This window comes from Salvelinus namaycush, chromosome 30, assembly GCF_016432855.1.
Source record: "Salvelinus namaycush isolate Seneca chromosome 30, SaNama_1.0, whole genome shotgun sequence".
Lineage (NCBI taxonomy): Eukaryota > Metazoa > Chordata > Actinopteri > Salmoniformes > Salmonidae > Salvelinus > Salvelinus namaycush.
This window is the reverse complement of record NC_052336.1, coordinates 602,028-617,137: the sequence shown is the minus strand read 5'-3', so window position 1 is coordinate 617,137 and position 15,110 is coordinate 602,028. Positions and strand designations below refer to the sequence as shown.

Below are 15,110 nucleotides of genomic sequence, written 5' to 3'. Positions count from 1 at the left end.
TTCCAGTCAGAGCGTGGATTAAACTGCTTCAAAACGTCCCGCTACAGATTCTCTGTTGCCTGATGGAGATTGCCTGAATAAAGGAAAGTCCATGTGCTGTTACTGAAGCCCACTTTAAAGGCCCAGAATAGGAGTGGGTCCACTGGGATCCTATTTCAATCACTCTATGTGTGATTCCATATGTCATTCTCTAGTGGGATGCCACCCAAACAACATATCTATGATATTCCTATGTGAATCAGTGCCATACTCTATCCCATGAAAGGGGAAGGAAATAGAGAGGATGTATGGAGATATAATTGGAGTTTCTAGGACAAATCACTTGCTTGTCAGCTCAGGCATCTGTCATAAACTAGACCAGACTGTCATGTTTTTTAAAAGATAGTGCTATCCGGTATCTTTGGGACGTCCACACCCTAAATCCTAACCCTTACCCTAACATTAACCATTTTAAATGTAAATTCAAAGGGGTAATGTCGGATTGGAATGATCCAGAACAGCAAGTACCGTTTAAAAAAAAAGGAACGAGAGTAGACTGAGATCCTAGATATGTTCCAGAGATACAAACTCTGTACATGCCGGCTCCTAGGTTATAGCAGACTGTTAGCTACGTCTTTATCGTGTGGATTGGTGATTGGACGTTAAACACGCAGACGTGAAACACCGAGGCGTTGTAAAGATCTGATATTGTGCGCAGCATGTGTGTCTCTGGACCGCACCCAGTCGAATCAGCCTCCTTCCCCCTGCGATGCGATGGTACAGTCCCATAGTGACGTCATCGCCTGGGCAACGCTACCGCCGAGTGAGACGTGTTTTGCTACATTGTTGACGTTCTCGGTCAACATTTTTACATTGTTTTCAGTTTTAGGAATAGAGCAATAGCAATCATTTTTTGTTGTTGTCACGGTCTGATTTCTCACCAACTCTCTACGATTTTTACTGCGCGTCGAGCAAACTCTCCCGGAATCAGCCACCATGAAATGGATGTTCAAAGAGGATCATTCTCTGGGTAAAGGGGGTTACTTGTTTCATAACAGGCAAATAGGAAAATTGTCAATATAGGAGCAAATATGTATCTCCTCTGCGTTCTTCATCTTTTTAAAAAAATGGCAATTGCTGATTATGATTGGCTACTTTTCTGCACTAACATTGGCTGACTGTAGTGACCCAGCCGCTCAGATGTTGTTGAGTCCTTTGGTTACAAAATAAAATTAGGAAGTTTATTGAAATTGTATGTCGACGTTACTTAATGTCTTGTTCAAAAGACGTGAGTCAAATATTGCATATGGATTGGTTGTTTAATTGGCTAAATTTGCTTATGCGTCTTCATTTTGAATCGCCTCGATCCGGACATGTCGTTCCTATTGACATGACAACTGATATGATAGTGATATTGAAAGTAAATAGATCATATCCAATAGGACTAGGCCTATTCGTTCTAACAAACAGTTGTCAAAATGTCCCCTGAACATTAGGTTATTATCGTGATAACATTACAGCGTTATATGGCTGAAATATGCTTACATAACATGGCAAAAACTATATCTTTTAACAAAAGTCTCCTAAAAATATTATTTCAGTTTTCTTGAGTTTTCTTTTCCCTTTTATGACATATTTTGGATATAGGCCACACCTGTATGGTTTATGTGTTAGATTGACACATAGAGAAGTAGCCTAGGGGAAATATTGACATATTTATCCCAGTGAATTGGCAGCTTTTGCCAGTGATTACCCAGAGTGCATCTGATGTCCAACAGCTGCTGCTGATGCCTGTGGATCTCGGTCAGGCAACGTCATGTGACAATGTTGATCCTCCTGTCACAGCCACCCAAGAGTGTATGTTCCAAATGGAACCCTATTCCCTATATAGTGCACTAAAGTAGTGCACTACACAGGGTATAGGGGGCCATTTAGGACATACCCCTGCTCTTTGGTGAACTGAGTAGGTCAGGGGGCAACCCACTGGCCTGTTCTACTAATCTAGTGGCTCTTAAGGTTCTTGATTAGCTGAATCAGCAGGTTCAGAGTAAAGGCTGGAGTACAACGCCTACCCTCTCGGTAGCTAGGAGGACTTGAAACATGTTGTATTACTGTACTGATGACAGTGTAACACCCTTCACAACATCTCTGAATCCGTCTCTTCTCCTCAACAGAACATCGGTGTATAGAGTCGACCATTCATAACATCTCTCAATCCGTCTCTGTTTTTCAACAGAACATCGGTGTATAGAGTCGGCCAAAATACGCAGCAAGTACCCAGATCGGGTTCCGGTGAGTGAGACGGGTTTTCACTGGGTGTGGATGTTTTGTTGTATCTTTATGTGGACAGGGAGTCATGCTGAGACCAATGTCTCATTTACAGATGCAAATAAACACATCAATATGAAATGCAAAACAGATATACAAAACGCTATAATAGAAACTAAGCACATTCTTCAGTAAAAAGGTCCTCAATCAGTCTGAATTGCCCTAGAGGCATATTATTCCAAGTAAGGTACAAAACATGAGTTACCTAACTCTGTAGGGACCGAAGGAATGTCCATTTGTTTACTCCATGTGTAACTCTGTGTTGTTGTCTGTGTCACACTGCTTTGCTTTATCTTGGCCAGGTCGCAGTTGTAAATTAGAACTTGTTCTCAACTAGCCTACCTGGTTAAATAAAGGTGAAATAAAAAAATAAAATTTAGGCTTGAGACCGGTTACGTTTTGGATATTATTCCAAGTTGCAAAAAAACAACAACATTGATTTACCTAATTCTGTAGGGACCGAAGGAATGTCCATTTAGCCCTGAGCCCTGCTATGGTAACTCCTACATCTAATGGTTATTAATGATATTAGGTACAGCGGGATTTTTTGGTAAAATCACTTTATAAAGTGGTTCACGCAGCGTTATAACATATTTATTAGAATGTAACATTGAATTTATATGCCTGTCTTATCAGGCTGTAACGATTCACCGATGCACATCGGTCCCCAATTCAAATGTTTAAGATGCAAGTGGACCCCAAACCGATCCAAATGTAGCATAGCATGCATCGGTCAGAAAACATTAGGAATTGCCGGTTCCCTTTTCTTTTTTTCTTTTTTGCATCATATTATGTTCTTTCTAACTTGTGAAAATGCAGCTCATCATTCGTGTCAAATTGCATGTACAGAGCCTTCAGAAAGTATTCAGACCCCTTGACTTATTCCACATTTTGTTGTGTTACAGCTTGAATTCAAAATGGAAAAAATATCTTTTTAAATCTCATCTACACGCCGTACCCCATAATGACAAAGTGAAAAAAAAAAATGTATTTATTTTTATTTAAAGGAAATAAAGACATACAGTGCATTCGGGAAAGTATTCAGACCCCTTGACTTTTGATACATTTTGTTACGTTACAGCCTTATTCTAAAATGGATTGAATTGTTTTTTCCCCCCGTAAGTACAGTATTCACACCCCTGATTCAATACATGTTAGAATCACGTTTGGTAGTGATTACAGCTGTGTGTCTTTCTGGGTAAGTCTCTGAGAGCTTTGCACACCTGGTTTGTACAATATTTGCCCATTATTCTTTCAAAATTCTTCAAGCTCTGTCAGAGTGGTTGTTGATCATCGCTAGACAACCATTTTTTTGCCATAGATTTCAAGATGATTTAGTCAAAACTGTAACTCGGCTACTCACATTCACTCTCTTCCTGGAAAGCAACCACAGTGTAGATTTGGCCTTGTGTTTTAGGTTATTATCATGCTGAATGGTGAATGCTTAGCTCCATCCGTTTCTTTTTATCCTGAATAACTCCCTAGTCCTTAAAGATGACAAGCATACCCATAACATGATGCAGCCACCACTATGCTGGAAAATATAGAGAGTGGTACTCAGTAATGTATTGTATTTGCTCCAAACTTAACAATTTGTAATCAGGACAAAAAGTCAATTGCTTTGGCACAGTTTTTGCAGTATTAGTTTGGTGCCTTGTTGCAAACAGGATGCATGTTTTGTAATATTTTTTTATTCTGTACAGGCTTCCTTCTTTTCACTCTGTCAGTTAGATTAGTTTTGTGGAGTAATTACAATGTTGTTGATCCATCCTCAGTTGTCTCCTATCACAGCCATTAAAACTCTGTAACTGTTTTAAAGTCCCTATTGGCCTCGTGTTGAAATGTTATATTTCCTCTCCAGCAACGGCGTTAGGAAGGACGTCTGTATCTCTGTAGTGACGGGGTGTATTTATACACCATCCAACGTGTTATTAATAACTTCACCATGCTCAAAGGGATATTCAATGTCTGATTATTATTTTAATTTAAAAAAAATAATGTTTTACAGTCATTTTTCCAATAGGTGCCCTTCTTTGCTAGGTATTGGAAAACATCCCTGATCTTTGTAGTTGAATCTGTGTTTGATATTCACCTCCCAACTGAGGGACCGTACAGATAATGGTATGTGTGGAGTATAGAGATGAGGTAGTCATTCAAAAATCATGTTAAACACTTTTATTGCGCACAGAGTGAGTCAATGCAACTTATTATGTGAATTGTTAAGCACATTGTTCCTCCTGAACTGTATTTAGGCTAACCAGTAAAGGGGTTGAATACTTATTGACTCAAGACATTTCAGCTTTAATTTTTAAAAATACATTTCTGAAAAACATAATTCCACTTTGACATTATGGGGTATTGTGTGTAGGCCAGTGACAACATCTCTCTAATCTATTTTAACTTCAGGCTGTAACGCAACACGTTTTGGAAAAAGTCAAGGGGAGCCGTGTACTTTCTGAAGTGACTGTAACTGCGTTGACAGTCACTGATCTACAAGTCATTTTACATACCGAACATCAGTAGCCTGGTCCAGCTGTGAGCACTGTGCCCCGTTTCACACGCTGACCATCGCAAAGGCAGACGGCCTGTTCCTGATCTTGTACATCTGCGCGGCACTTTCAGCATTCAAATGCTAAAATGGCTTCCGTAATATTATCAACAAGCTCTCACAGTCTCATGTCAGAATTAGACATTCATCCATGTTTCTGAAACGTCCAATTTCAAAGTGTTTTGTTACGGCTCTATCGTTCTATGGTTAAGTTTAGCCGTTAAGGTTTAGGATTGGCTTAAAACCAACAGATAGAAAGTTGTTTTATCGCTGGATTTGAACATGCAACCTTTTGGAACCAGAGGTAGATGCTTAAGTTATGCCCCGTCCACAACACCGTTAGCAAAAACCAAAGCCTTCTTGAAGGTAACGCTCACTGTTGCCTCCTAGTGGCTGGTGGTTTCCACGTCATCTCCCGACGTCCTCAGACATGGATAGACGTCAAATACTGACTTGTATCACGGGCGACCTGGCTGGATACTAGGCTTTATTAGTTGAGGGACAACCTATGTCATTTGCTAGGTTATTGTTATCTATCCACTGTTGAAAAATGTTATCAGCAAAACATTAATTAGTGAGTGATGGTGATTTCAGGACTAAAGTAGGGAGACAATCAGGCTACAATCTTTATTGTTCCAGGAGGGCAATTTTATGTGAACACTTATAAACATCCAATATGACATGACTCTGTGTTGTCTGTTTTGTAGGTGATCGTGGAGAAGGTGTCTGGGTCTCAGATTGTGGACATCGACAAGAGGAAGTATTTGGTGCCCTCTGACATCACGGTGGCCCAGTTCATGTGGATCATCAGGAAACGTATCCAGCTGCCCTCGGAGAAGGCCATCTTCCTCTTCGTCGATAAGACCGTGCCTCAGTCCAGGTTCGGGAACTCTAAGCAATCAGTGGAATAATCTGAAATGGCACCTCAGAAACGATATTTCCCCAAGTTAAATAGATAAAACACTGCTTTTAGCCACTGATGTTTTCAAACACTGACCACACCGGGCAAATATACTAGAGGCTGGGTTTAACCAGGTTAGCCTGGGACATGAGTTATAGAGATTGACAAGCTGGTGGGTTAACCTGGGACATGAGTTATAGATATAGGCAAGCTGGTGGGTTAACCTGGGACATGAGTTATAGATATAGGCAAGCTGGTGGGTTAACCTGGGACATGAGTTATAGAGATTGACAAGCTGGTAGGTTAACCTGGGACATGAGTTATAGATATAGACAAGCTGGTGGGTTAACCTGGGACATGAGTTATAGAGATTGACAAGCTGGTGGGTTAACCTGGGACATGAGTTATAGATATAGACAAGCTGGTGGGTTAACCTGGGACATGAGTTATAGAGATTGACAAGCTGGTAGGTTAACCTGGGACATGAGTTATAGAGATTGACAAGCTGGTAGGTTAACCTGGGACATGAGTTATAGAGATTGACAAGCTGGTGGGTTAACCTGGGACATGAGTTATAGATATAGACAAGCTGGTGGGTTAACCTGGGACATGAGTTATAGAGATTGACAAGCTGGTTGGTTAACCTGGGACATGAGTTATAGAGATTGACAAGCTGGTGGGTTAACCTGGGACATGAGTTATAGATATAGACAAGCTGGTAGGTTAACCTGGGACATGAGTTATAGAGATTGACAAGCTGGTAGGTTAACCTGGGACATGAGTTATAGAGATTGACAAGCTGGTGGGTTAACCTGGGACATGAGTTATAGAGATTGACAAGCTGGTAGGTTAACCTGGGACATGAGTTATAGAGATTGACAAGCTGGTAGGTTAACCTGGGACATGAGTTATAGAGATTGACAAGCTGGTAGGTTAACCTGGGACATGAGTTATAGAGATTGACAAGCTGGTAGGTTAACCTGGGACATGAGTTATAGAGATTGACAAGCTGGTAGGTTAACCTGGGACATGAGTTATAGATATAGACAAGCTGGTAGGTTAACCTGGGACATGAGTTATAGAGATTGACAAGCTGGTAGGTTAGCCTGGGACATGAGTTATAGAGATTGACAAGCTGGTAGGTTAACCTGGGACATGAGTTATAGAGATTGACAAGCTGGTAGGTTAGCCTGGGACATGAGTTATAGATATAGGCAAGCTGGTAGGTTAACCTGGGACATGAGTTATAGAGATTGACAAGCTGGTAGGTTAACCTGGGACATGAGTTATAGAGATTGACAAGCTGGTGGGTTAACCAGGGACATGAGTTATAGAGATTGACAAGCTGGTAGGTTAACCTGGGACATGAGTTATAGATATTGACAAGCTGGTAGGTTAACCTGGGACATGAGTTATAGATATTGACAAGCTGGTAGGTTAACCTGGGACATGAGTTATAGATATTGACAAGCTGGTAGGTTAACCTGGGACATGAGTTATAGATATAGACAAGCTGGTGGGTTAACCTGGGACATGAGTTATAGAGATTGACAAGCTGGTGGGTTAGCCTGGGACATGAGTTATAGAGATTGACAAGCTGGTGGGTTAACCTGGGACATGAGTTATAGATATTGACAAGCTGGTAGGTTAACCTGGGACATGAGTTATAGAGATTGACAAGCTGGTAGGTTAACCTGGGACATGAGTTATAGAGATTGACAAGCTGGTGGGTTAACCTGGGACATGAGTTATAGAGATTGACAAGCTGGTGGGTTAACCTGGGACATGAGTTATAGAGATTGACAAGCTGGTGGGTTAACCTGGGACATGAGTTATAGAGATTGACAAGCTGGTTGGTTAACCTGGGACATGAGTTATAGAGATTGACAAGCTGGTGGGTTAACCAGGGACATGAGTTATAGATATTGACAAGCTGGTTGGTTAACCAGGGACATGAGTTATAGATATAGACAAGCTGGTAGGTTAACCTGGGACATGAGTTATAGATATTGACAAGCTGGTAGGTTAACCTGGGACATGAGTTATAGAGATTGACAAGCTGGTAGGTTAACCTGGGTCATGAGTTATAGAGATTGACAAGCTGGTGGGTTAACCTGGGACATGAGTTATAGAGATTGACAAGCTCACACACCAGCTGCTCTAAAGGGCTTTATTCTGGTACCCATGGCAACAATGTTGGTACAGGAATATGAACCCCACTCCTCATTGGTTCATAGTTTGACCTCAATGCCCTTTGTCTCTTCCTCAATAAGACACAGCATCCAGGTCCTGGTCTGAACCCACAGATACTAGTGGCTGCTGGGTTGGGTCCTGGTCTGAACCCACAGGTACTAGTGGCTGCTGGGTTGGGTCCTGGTCTGAACCCACAGGTACTAGTGGCTGCTGGATTGGGTCCTGGTCTGAACCCACAGATACTAGTGGCTGCTGGGTTGGGTCCTGGTCTGAACCCACAGATACTAGTGGCTGCTGGGTTGGGTCCTGGTCTGAACCCACAGATACTAGTGGCTGCTGGGTTGGGTCCAGGTCTGAACCCACAGATACTAGTGGCTGCTGGGTTGGGTCCAGGTCTGAACCCACAGATACTAGTGGCTGCTGGGTTGTGTCCAGGTTTGAACCCACAGATACTAGTGGCTGCTGGGTTGGGTCCTGGTCTGACCCCACAGTTACTAGTGGCTGCTGGGTTAAAAATGGTTCGCTGCTCCCACAGGATATCCTTTAGCTTTAGTTATACACAAATACAGTGCATTCGGGAAAAGTATTCAGACCCCTTGACTTTTTCTACAGTTTGTTACGTTTACAGCCTTATTCCAAAATTTATAAAATAGTTTTTTTCCCTCATCAAGCTACCCACAATACCCCATAATGACAAAGCTAAGAGCTTTTGTTAGAAATTGTCGCTAATTTATCAAAAATAAGTATTTACATAAGTATTCAGACCCTTTTGCTCAGTACTTTGTTGAAGCACCTTTGGCAGCGATTACAGCATTGAGTCTTCTTGGGTATGACTCTAGAAACTTGGCACAACTGTATTTGGGGAGTTTCTCCCATTCTTCTCTGCAGATCCTCTCAAGCTCTGTCAGGTTGGATGGGGAGTGTTGCCGCACAGCTATTTTCAGGTCTCTCCAGAGATGTTCGATCGGGTTCAAGTCCAGGCTCTGGCAGGGCCACTCAAGGACATTCAGAGACTTCCTGAAGCCCCTCCTGCGTTGTCTTGGCTGTGTGCTTCGGGTCGTTGTCCTGTTAGAAGGTGGACCTTAGGCCCAGTCTGAGGTCCTGAGTGCTGTGGAGAAGCTTTTCATCAAGGATCTCTGTACTTTGCCTCAATCCTGACTAGTCTCCCAGTCCCTGCCACTGAAAAACATCCCCACACCATGGTGCTGCCACCACAATTCTTCACCGTAGGGATGGTGCCAGGTTTCTTCCAGACATGATGCTTGGCATTCAGGCCAAATCTTTGTTTCATCAGACCAGAGTATCTTGTTTCTCATGGTCTGAGAGTCTTTAAGTGCCTTTTGTCAAACTCCAAGTGGGCTGTCATGTCCGTTTTTACTGAGGAGTGGCTTCCGTCTGGCCACTCTACCATAACGGCCTGATTGGTGGAGTGCTGCAGAGATGGTTGTCCTTCTGGAAGGTTCTCTCATCTCCACAGATGAAATCTAGAGCTCTGTCAGAGTGACCATCGGGTTCTTGGTCACCTCCCTGACCAAGGCCATTCTCCCCCGATTGCTCAGTTTGGCTTGGCGGCCAGCTCTAGGAAGAGTCTTGGTGGTTCCAAACCTCTTCCATTTAAGAATGATGGAGGCCACTGTGTTCTTGGGGACCTACAATGCTGCAGCAGTTTTTTGGTACCTTTCCCCAGATCTGTGTCTCGACACAATCCTGTCTCGGTGCTCTACGGACAATTCCTTCAACCTCATGGCTTGGTTTTTGCTCTGACATGCACTGTCAACTGTGGGACCTTTTATAGACAGGTGTGTGCCTTTCCAAATCATGTCCAATCAACTGAATTTACCACAGGTGGACTCCAATCAAGTTGTAGAAACATCTCAAGGATGATCAATGGAAACAAGATGCACCTGAGCTCAATTTCGAGTCTCATAGCAATTTGGTAAATTTGCCAACATTTCAAAAGTCCTGTTTTTGCTTTGTCATTATGGGGTATTGTGTGTGGCTACTGAGGTTTTTTTAATTTATTTAATCCATTTTAGAATAAGTCTGTAACATAACAAAATGTGGAAAAAGTCGAGGGGTCTGAATACTTTCGTAATGCGCTGTAAATTAAGGCCGGCATTCAATCTGGTCCATGTTAGATCCACGTTTATGGCATTTTGAGAGGTATATTCCGATCTCAACAAACGTTGGGTAAAATGCCTTTTTAAAAGCCACAGTCCAGCGCGCTGCTCTATGACTTGAATCCCTGCCTAAAGCTTTATTAGTGTCGTATCAACACGACAGCAGTAAACAATGAACAGACATTACCAAACAGCCTGCAGATGATACCAGTCACTCGACTGGTATTTCAGATACATCGCTTCATTCTGTTGATGGTGACTCAACACTAAGCAGCAGTTAGACCTAATGCTACATTCCATCCCCTCTGTTCACTTGAGTAGTATGTGGAGTGTGTCCCAAACGGCACCCTACTCCCTACATAGTGCACTACATTTGACCAGAGCCCTATGGGAGCCGTGTATAGGGAATAGGTTGGCATTTGGGCCGCAGTCTGTTTACTTCTCCCATTTCCTCCTTCTCTCTCTCCTTCTCTCTGCCTCTCTCTTCTCTCTGTGTTTTATTGTGACTCCCGTTGCAGCATCACCATGGGACAGCTGTACGAGAAGGAGAAGGACGAGGACGGCTTTTTATACGTGGCGTACAGCGGAGAGAACACCTTCGGTGTCTAGACCCGCCATCGTCATCATCATAAGCCTTACTTACGACAGAATACAACACCTGGCCACCACCATAACTGACACCCCCACCCCTGGGAGAAGCCCTGGGAAACCCCAGAGAAATGAAGTGAAATAAATAGATGAAGAGAGTGATCAGTTGAGTGAGAACCACCATGATGATGAGTCACCAGTCTGTCTAATCTATTCTGCACATGTTGTATCAATGCAGTACACATTCATATGTTTATTATTATTATTATTATGATGTTATGTATAGTGATACAAATTGGAATGACTGTTTTTGTTTTGTCTGATGCTTTGTGCTTTACTTTAGGTGCTTTTGAGGTTGTTGGGTTTTCTTTTCATTCGTGAAATAATTTTTTTGTTTTGTTTTTTGAAGTTTCACTTTTAGTTTGGCTTTTATTCTTGAAGATTTATATTTCAAATAATTTTAACTATTTGAATGGTAAGGTAGCTGGATGACCTAACCAATAAAAAATTTGAATGATCCTTGTATTTTTATTGACCTATACCAGGGTTCTTCCACTTCAGTCCAGGAGACCTGTTTGAATGTTTTGATCCCTAAAGTAACACAGACTGTTATTAAACAGGTTAAACAAGTTAAAGAAAGGTTCAATATCAAGTAACACAGACTGTTATTACAGCATTATACCAGTTCATAAAGTAACACAGACTGTTATTACAGCATTATACCAGTTCATAAAGTAATACAGACTGTTATTACAGCATTATACCAGTTCATAAAGTAATACAGACTGTTATTACAGCATTATACCAGTTCATAAAGTAACAGACTGTTATTACAGCATCATACCAGTTCATAAAGTAACACAGACTGTTATTACAGCATTATACCAGTTCATAAAGTAACAGACTGTTATTACAGCATTATACCAGTTCATAAAGTAACAGACTGTTATTACAGCATTATACCAGTTCATAAAGTAACAGACTGTTATTACAGCATTATACCAGTTCATAAAGTAACACAGACTGTTATTACAGCATTATACCAGTTCATAAAGTAACAGACTGCTATTACAGCATTATACCAGTTCATAAAGTAACAGACTGTTATTACAGCATTATACCAGTTCATAAAGTAACAGACTGTTATTACAGCATTATACCAGTTCATAAAGTAACACAGACTGTTATTACAGCATCATACCAGTTCATAAAGTAACAGACTGTTATTACAGCATTATACCAGTTCATAAAGTAACACAGACTGTTATTAAAGCATTATACCAGTTCATAAAGTAACAGACTGTTATTACAGCATTATACCAGTTCATAAAGTAACAGGCTGTTATTACAGCATTATACCAGTTCATAAAGTAACAGACTGTTATTACAGCATTATACCAGTTCATAAAGTAACAGACTGTTATTACAGCATTATACCAGTTCATAAAGTAACAGACTGTTATTACAGCATTATACCAGTTCATAAAGTAACCGACTGTTATTACAGCATTATACCAGTTCATAAAGTAACAGACTGTTATTACAGCATTATACCAGTTCATAAAGTAACAGACTGTTATTACAGCATTATACCAGTTCATAAAGTAACAGACTGTTATTACAGCCTTATACCAGTTCATAAAGTAACAGACTGTTATTACAGCATTATACCAGTTCATAAAGTAACAGACTGTTATTACAGCATTATACCAGTTCATAAAGTTACAGACTGTTATTACAGCATTATACCAGTTCATAAAGTAACAGACTGTTATTACAGCATTATACCAGTTCATAAAGTAACAGACTGTTATTACAGCATTATACCAGTTCATAAAGTAACAGACTGTTATTACAGCATTATACCAGTTCATAAAGTAACAGACTGTTATTACAGCATTATACCAGTTCATAAAGTAACAGACTGTTATTACAGCATTATACCAGTTCATAAAGTACCAGACTGTTATTACAGCATTATACCAGTTCATAAAGTAACAGACTGTTATTACAGCATTATACCAGTTCATAAAGTAACAGACTGTTATTACAGCATTATACCAGTTCATAAAGTTACAGACTGTTATTACAGCATTATACCAGTTCATAAAGTAACAGACTGTTATTACAGCATTATACCAGTTCATAAAGTAACAGACTGTTATTACAGCATTATACCAGTTCATAAAGTAACAGACTGTTATTACAGCATTATACCAGTTCATAAAGTAACAGACTGTTATTACAGCATTATACCAGTTCATAAAGTAACAGACTGTTATTACAGCATTATACCAGTTCATAAAGTAACACAGACTGTTATTACAGCATTATACCAGTTCATAAAGTAACAGACTGTTATTACAGCATTATACCAGTTCATAAAGTAACACAGACTGTTATTACAGCATTATACCAGTTCATAAAGTAATACAGACTGTTATTACAGCATTATACCAGTTCATAAAGTAACAGACTGTTATTACAGCATTATACCAGTTCATAAAGTAACAGACTGTTATTACAGCATTATACCAGTTCATAAAGTAACAGACTGTTATTACAGCCTTATACCAGTTCATAAAGTAACAGACTGTTATTACAGCATTATACCAGTTCATAAAGTAACACAGACTGTTATTACAGCATTATACCAGTTCATAAAGTAACAGACTGTTATTACAGCATTATACCAGTTCATAAAGTAACAGACTGTTATTACAGCATTATACCAGTTCATAAAGTAACAGACTGTTATTACAGCATTATACCAGTTCATAAAGTAACCGACTGTTATTACAGCATTATACCAGTTCATAAAGTAACAGACTGTTATTACAGCATTATACCAGTTCATAAAGTAACAGACTGTTATTACAGCATTATACCAGTTCATAAAGTAACAGACTGTTATTACAGCCTTATACCAGTTCATAAAGTAACAGACTGTTATTACAGCATTATACCAGTTCATAAAGTAACAGACTGTTATTACAGCATTATACCAGTTCATAAAGTTACAGACTGTTATTACAGCATTATACCAGTTCATAAAGTAACAGACTGTTATTACAGCATTATACCAGTTCATAAAGTAACAGACTGTTATTACAGCATTATACCAGTTCATAAAGTAACAGACTGTTATTACAGCATTATACCAGTTCATAAAGTAACAGACTGTTATTACAGCATTATACCAGTTCATAAAGTACCAGACTGTTATTACAGCATTATACCAGTTCATAAAGTAACAGACTGTTATTACAGCATTATACCAGTTCATAAAGTAACAGACTGTTATTACAGCATTATACCAGTTCATAAAGTAACAGACTGTTATTACAGCATTATACCAGTTCATAAAGTAACACAGACTGTTATTACAGCATTATACCAGTTCATAAAGTAACAGACTGTTATTACAGCATTATACCAGTTCATAAAGTAACACAGACTGTTATTACAGCATTATACCAGTTCATAAAGTAATACAGACTGTTATTACAGCATTATACCAGTTCATAAAGTAACAGACTGTTATTACAGCATTATACCAGTTCATAAAGTAACAGACTGTTATTACAGCATTATACCAGTTCATAAAGTAACAGACTGTTATTACAGCCTTATACCAGTTCATAAAGTAACAGACTGTTATTACAGCATTATACCAGTTCATAAAGTAACACAGACTGTTATTACAGCATTATACCAGTTCATAAAGTAACAGACTGTTATTACAGCATTATACCAGTTCATAAAGTAACAGACTGTTATTACAGCATTATACCAGTTCATAAAGTAACACAGACTGTTATTACAGCATTATACCAGTTCATAAAGTAACAGACTGTTATTACAGCATTATACCAGTTCATAAAGTAATACAGACTGTTATTACAGCATTATACCAGTTCATAAAGTAACAGACTGTTATTACAGCATTATACCAGTTCATAAAGTAATACAGACTGTTATTACAGCATTATACCAGTTCATAAAGTAACAGACTGTTATTACAGCATTATACCAGTTCATAAAGTAATACAGACTGTTATTACAGCATTATACCAGTTCATAAAGTAACAGACTGTTATTACAGCATTATACCAGTTCATAAAGTAATACAGACTGTTATTACAGCATTATACCAGTTCATAAAGTAACAGAATGTTATTACAGCATTATACCAGTTCATAAAGTACCAGACTGTTATTACAGCATTATACCAGTTCATAAAGTAACACAGACTGTTATTACACCATTATACCAGTTCATAAAGTAATACAGACTGTTATTACAGTATTATACCAGTTCATAAAGTAACAGACTGTTATTACAGCATTATACCAGTTCATAAAGTAATACAGACTGTTATTACAGCATTATACCAGTTCATAAAGTACCAGACTGTTATTACAGCATTATACCAGTTCATAAAGTAACAGAC

General features: G+C 39.4%; 1 protein-coding gene across 1 annotated transcript; it reads left to right on the top strand.

The window, feature by feature from the left end:
• The first annotated feature begins 760 nt into the window (after positions 1-760).
• LOC120024728 (gamma-aminobutyric acid receptor-associated protein-like 2) lies at positions 761-11,175 on the top strand. The gene is made up of 4 exons (XM_038968999.1): positions 761-1,009; positions 2,216-2,271; positions 5,563-5,735; positions 10,588-11,175. Exons 1-4 carry the CDS (start codon positions 976-978, stop codon positions 10,676-10,678), a joined length of 354 nt encoding a protein of 117 aa, XP_038824927.1. The 5' UTR covers positions 761-975; the 3' UTR covers positions 10,679-11,175.
• Positions 11,176-15,110: the final 3,935 nt, after the last annotated feature.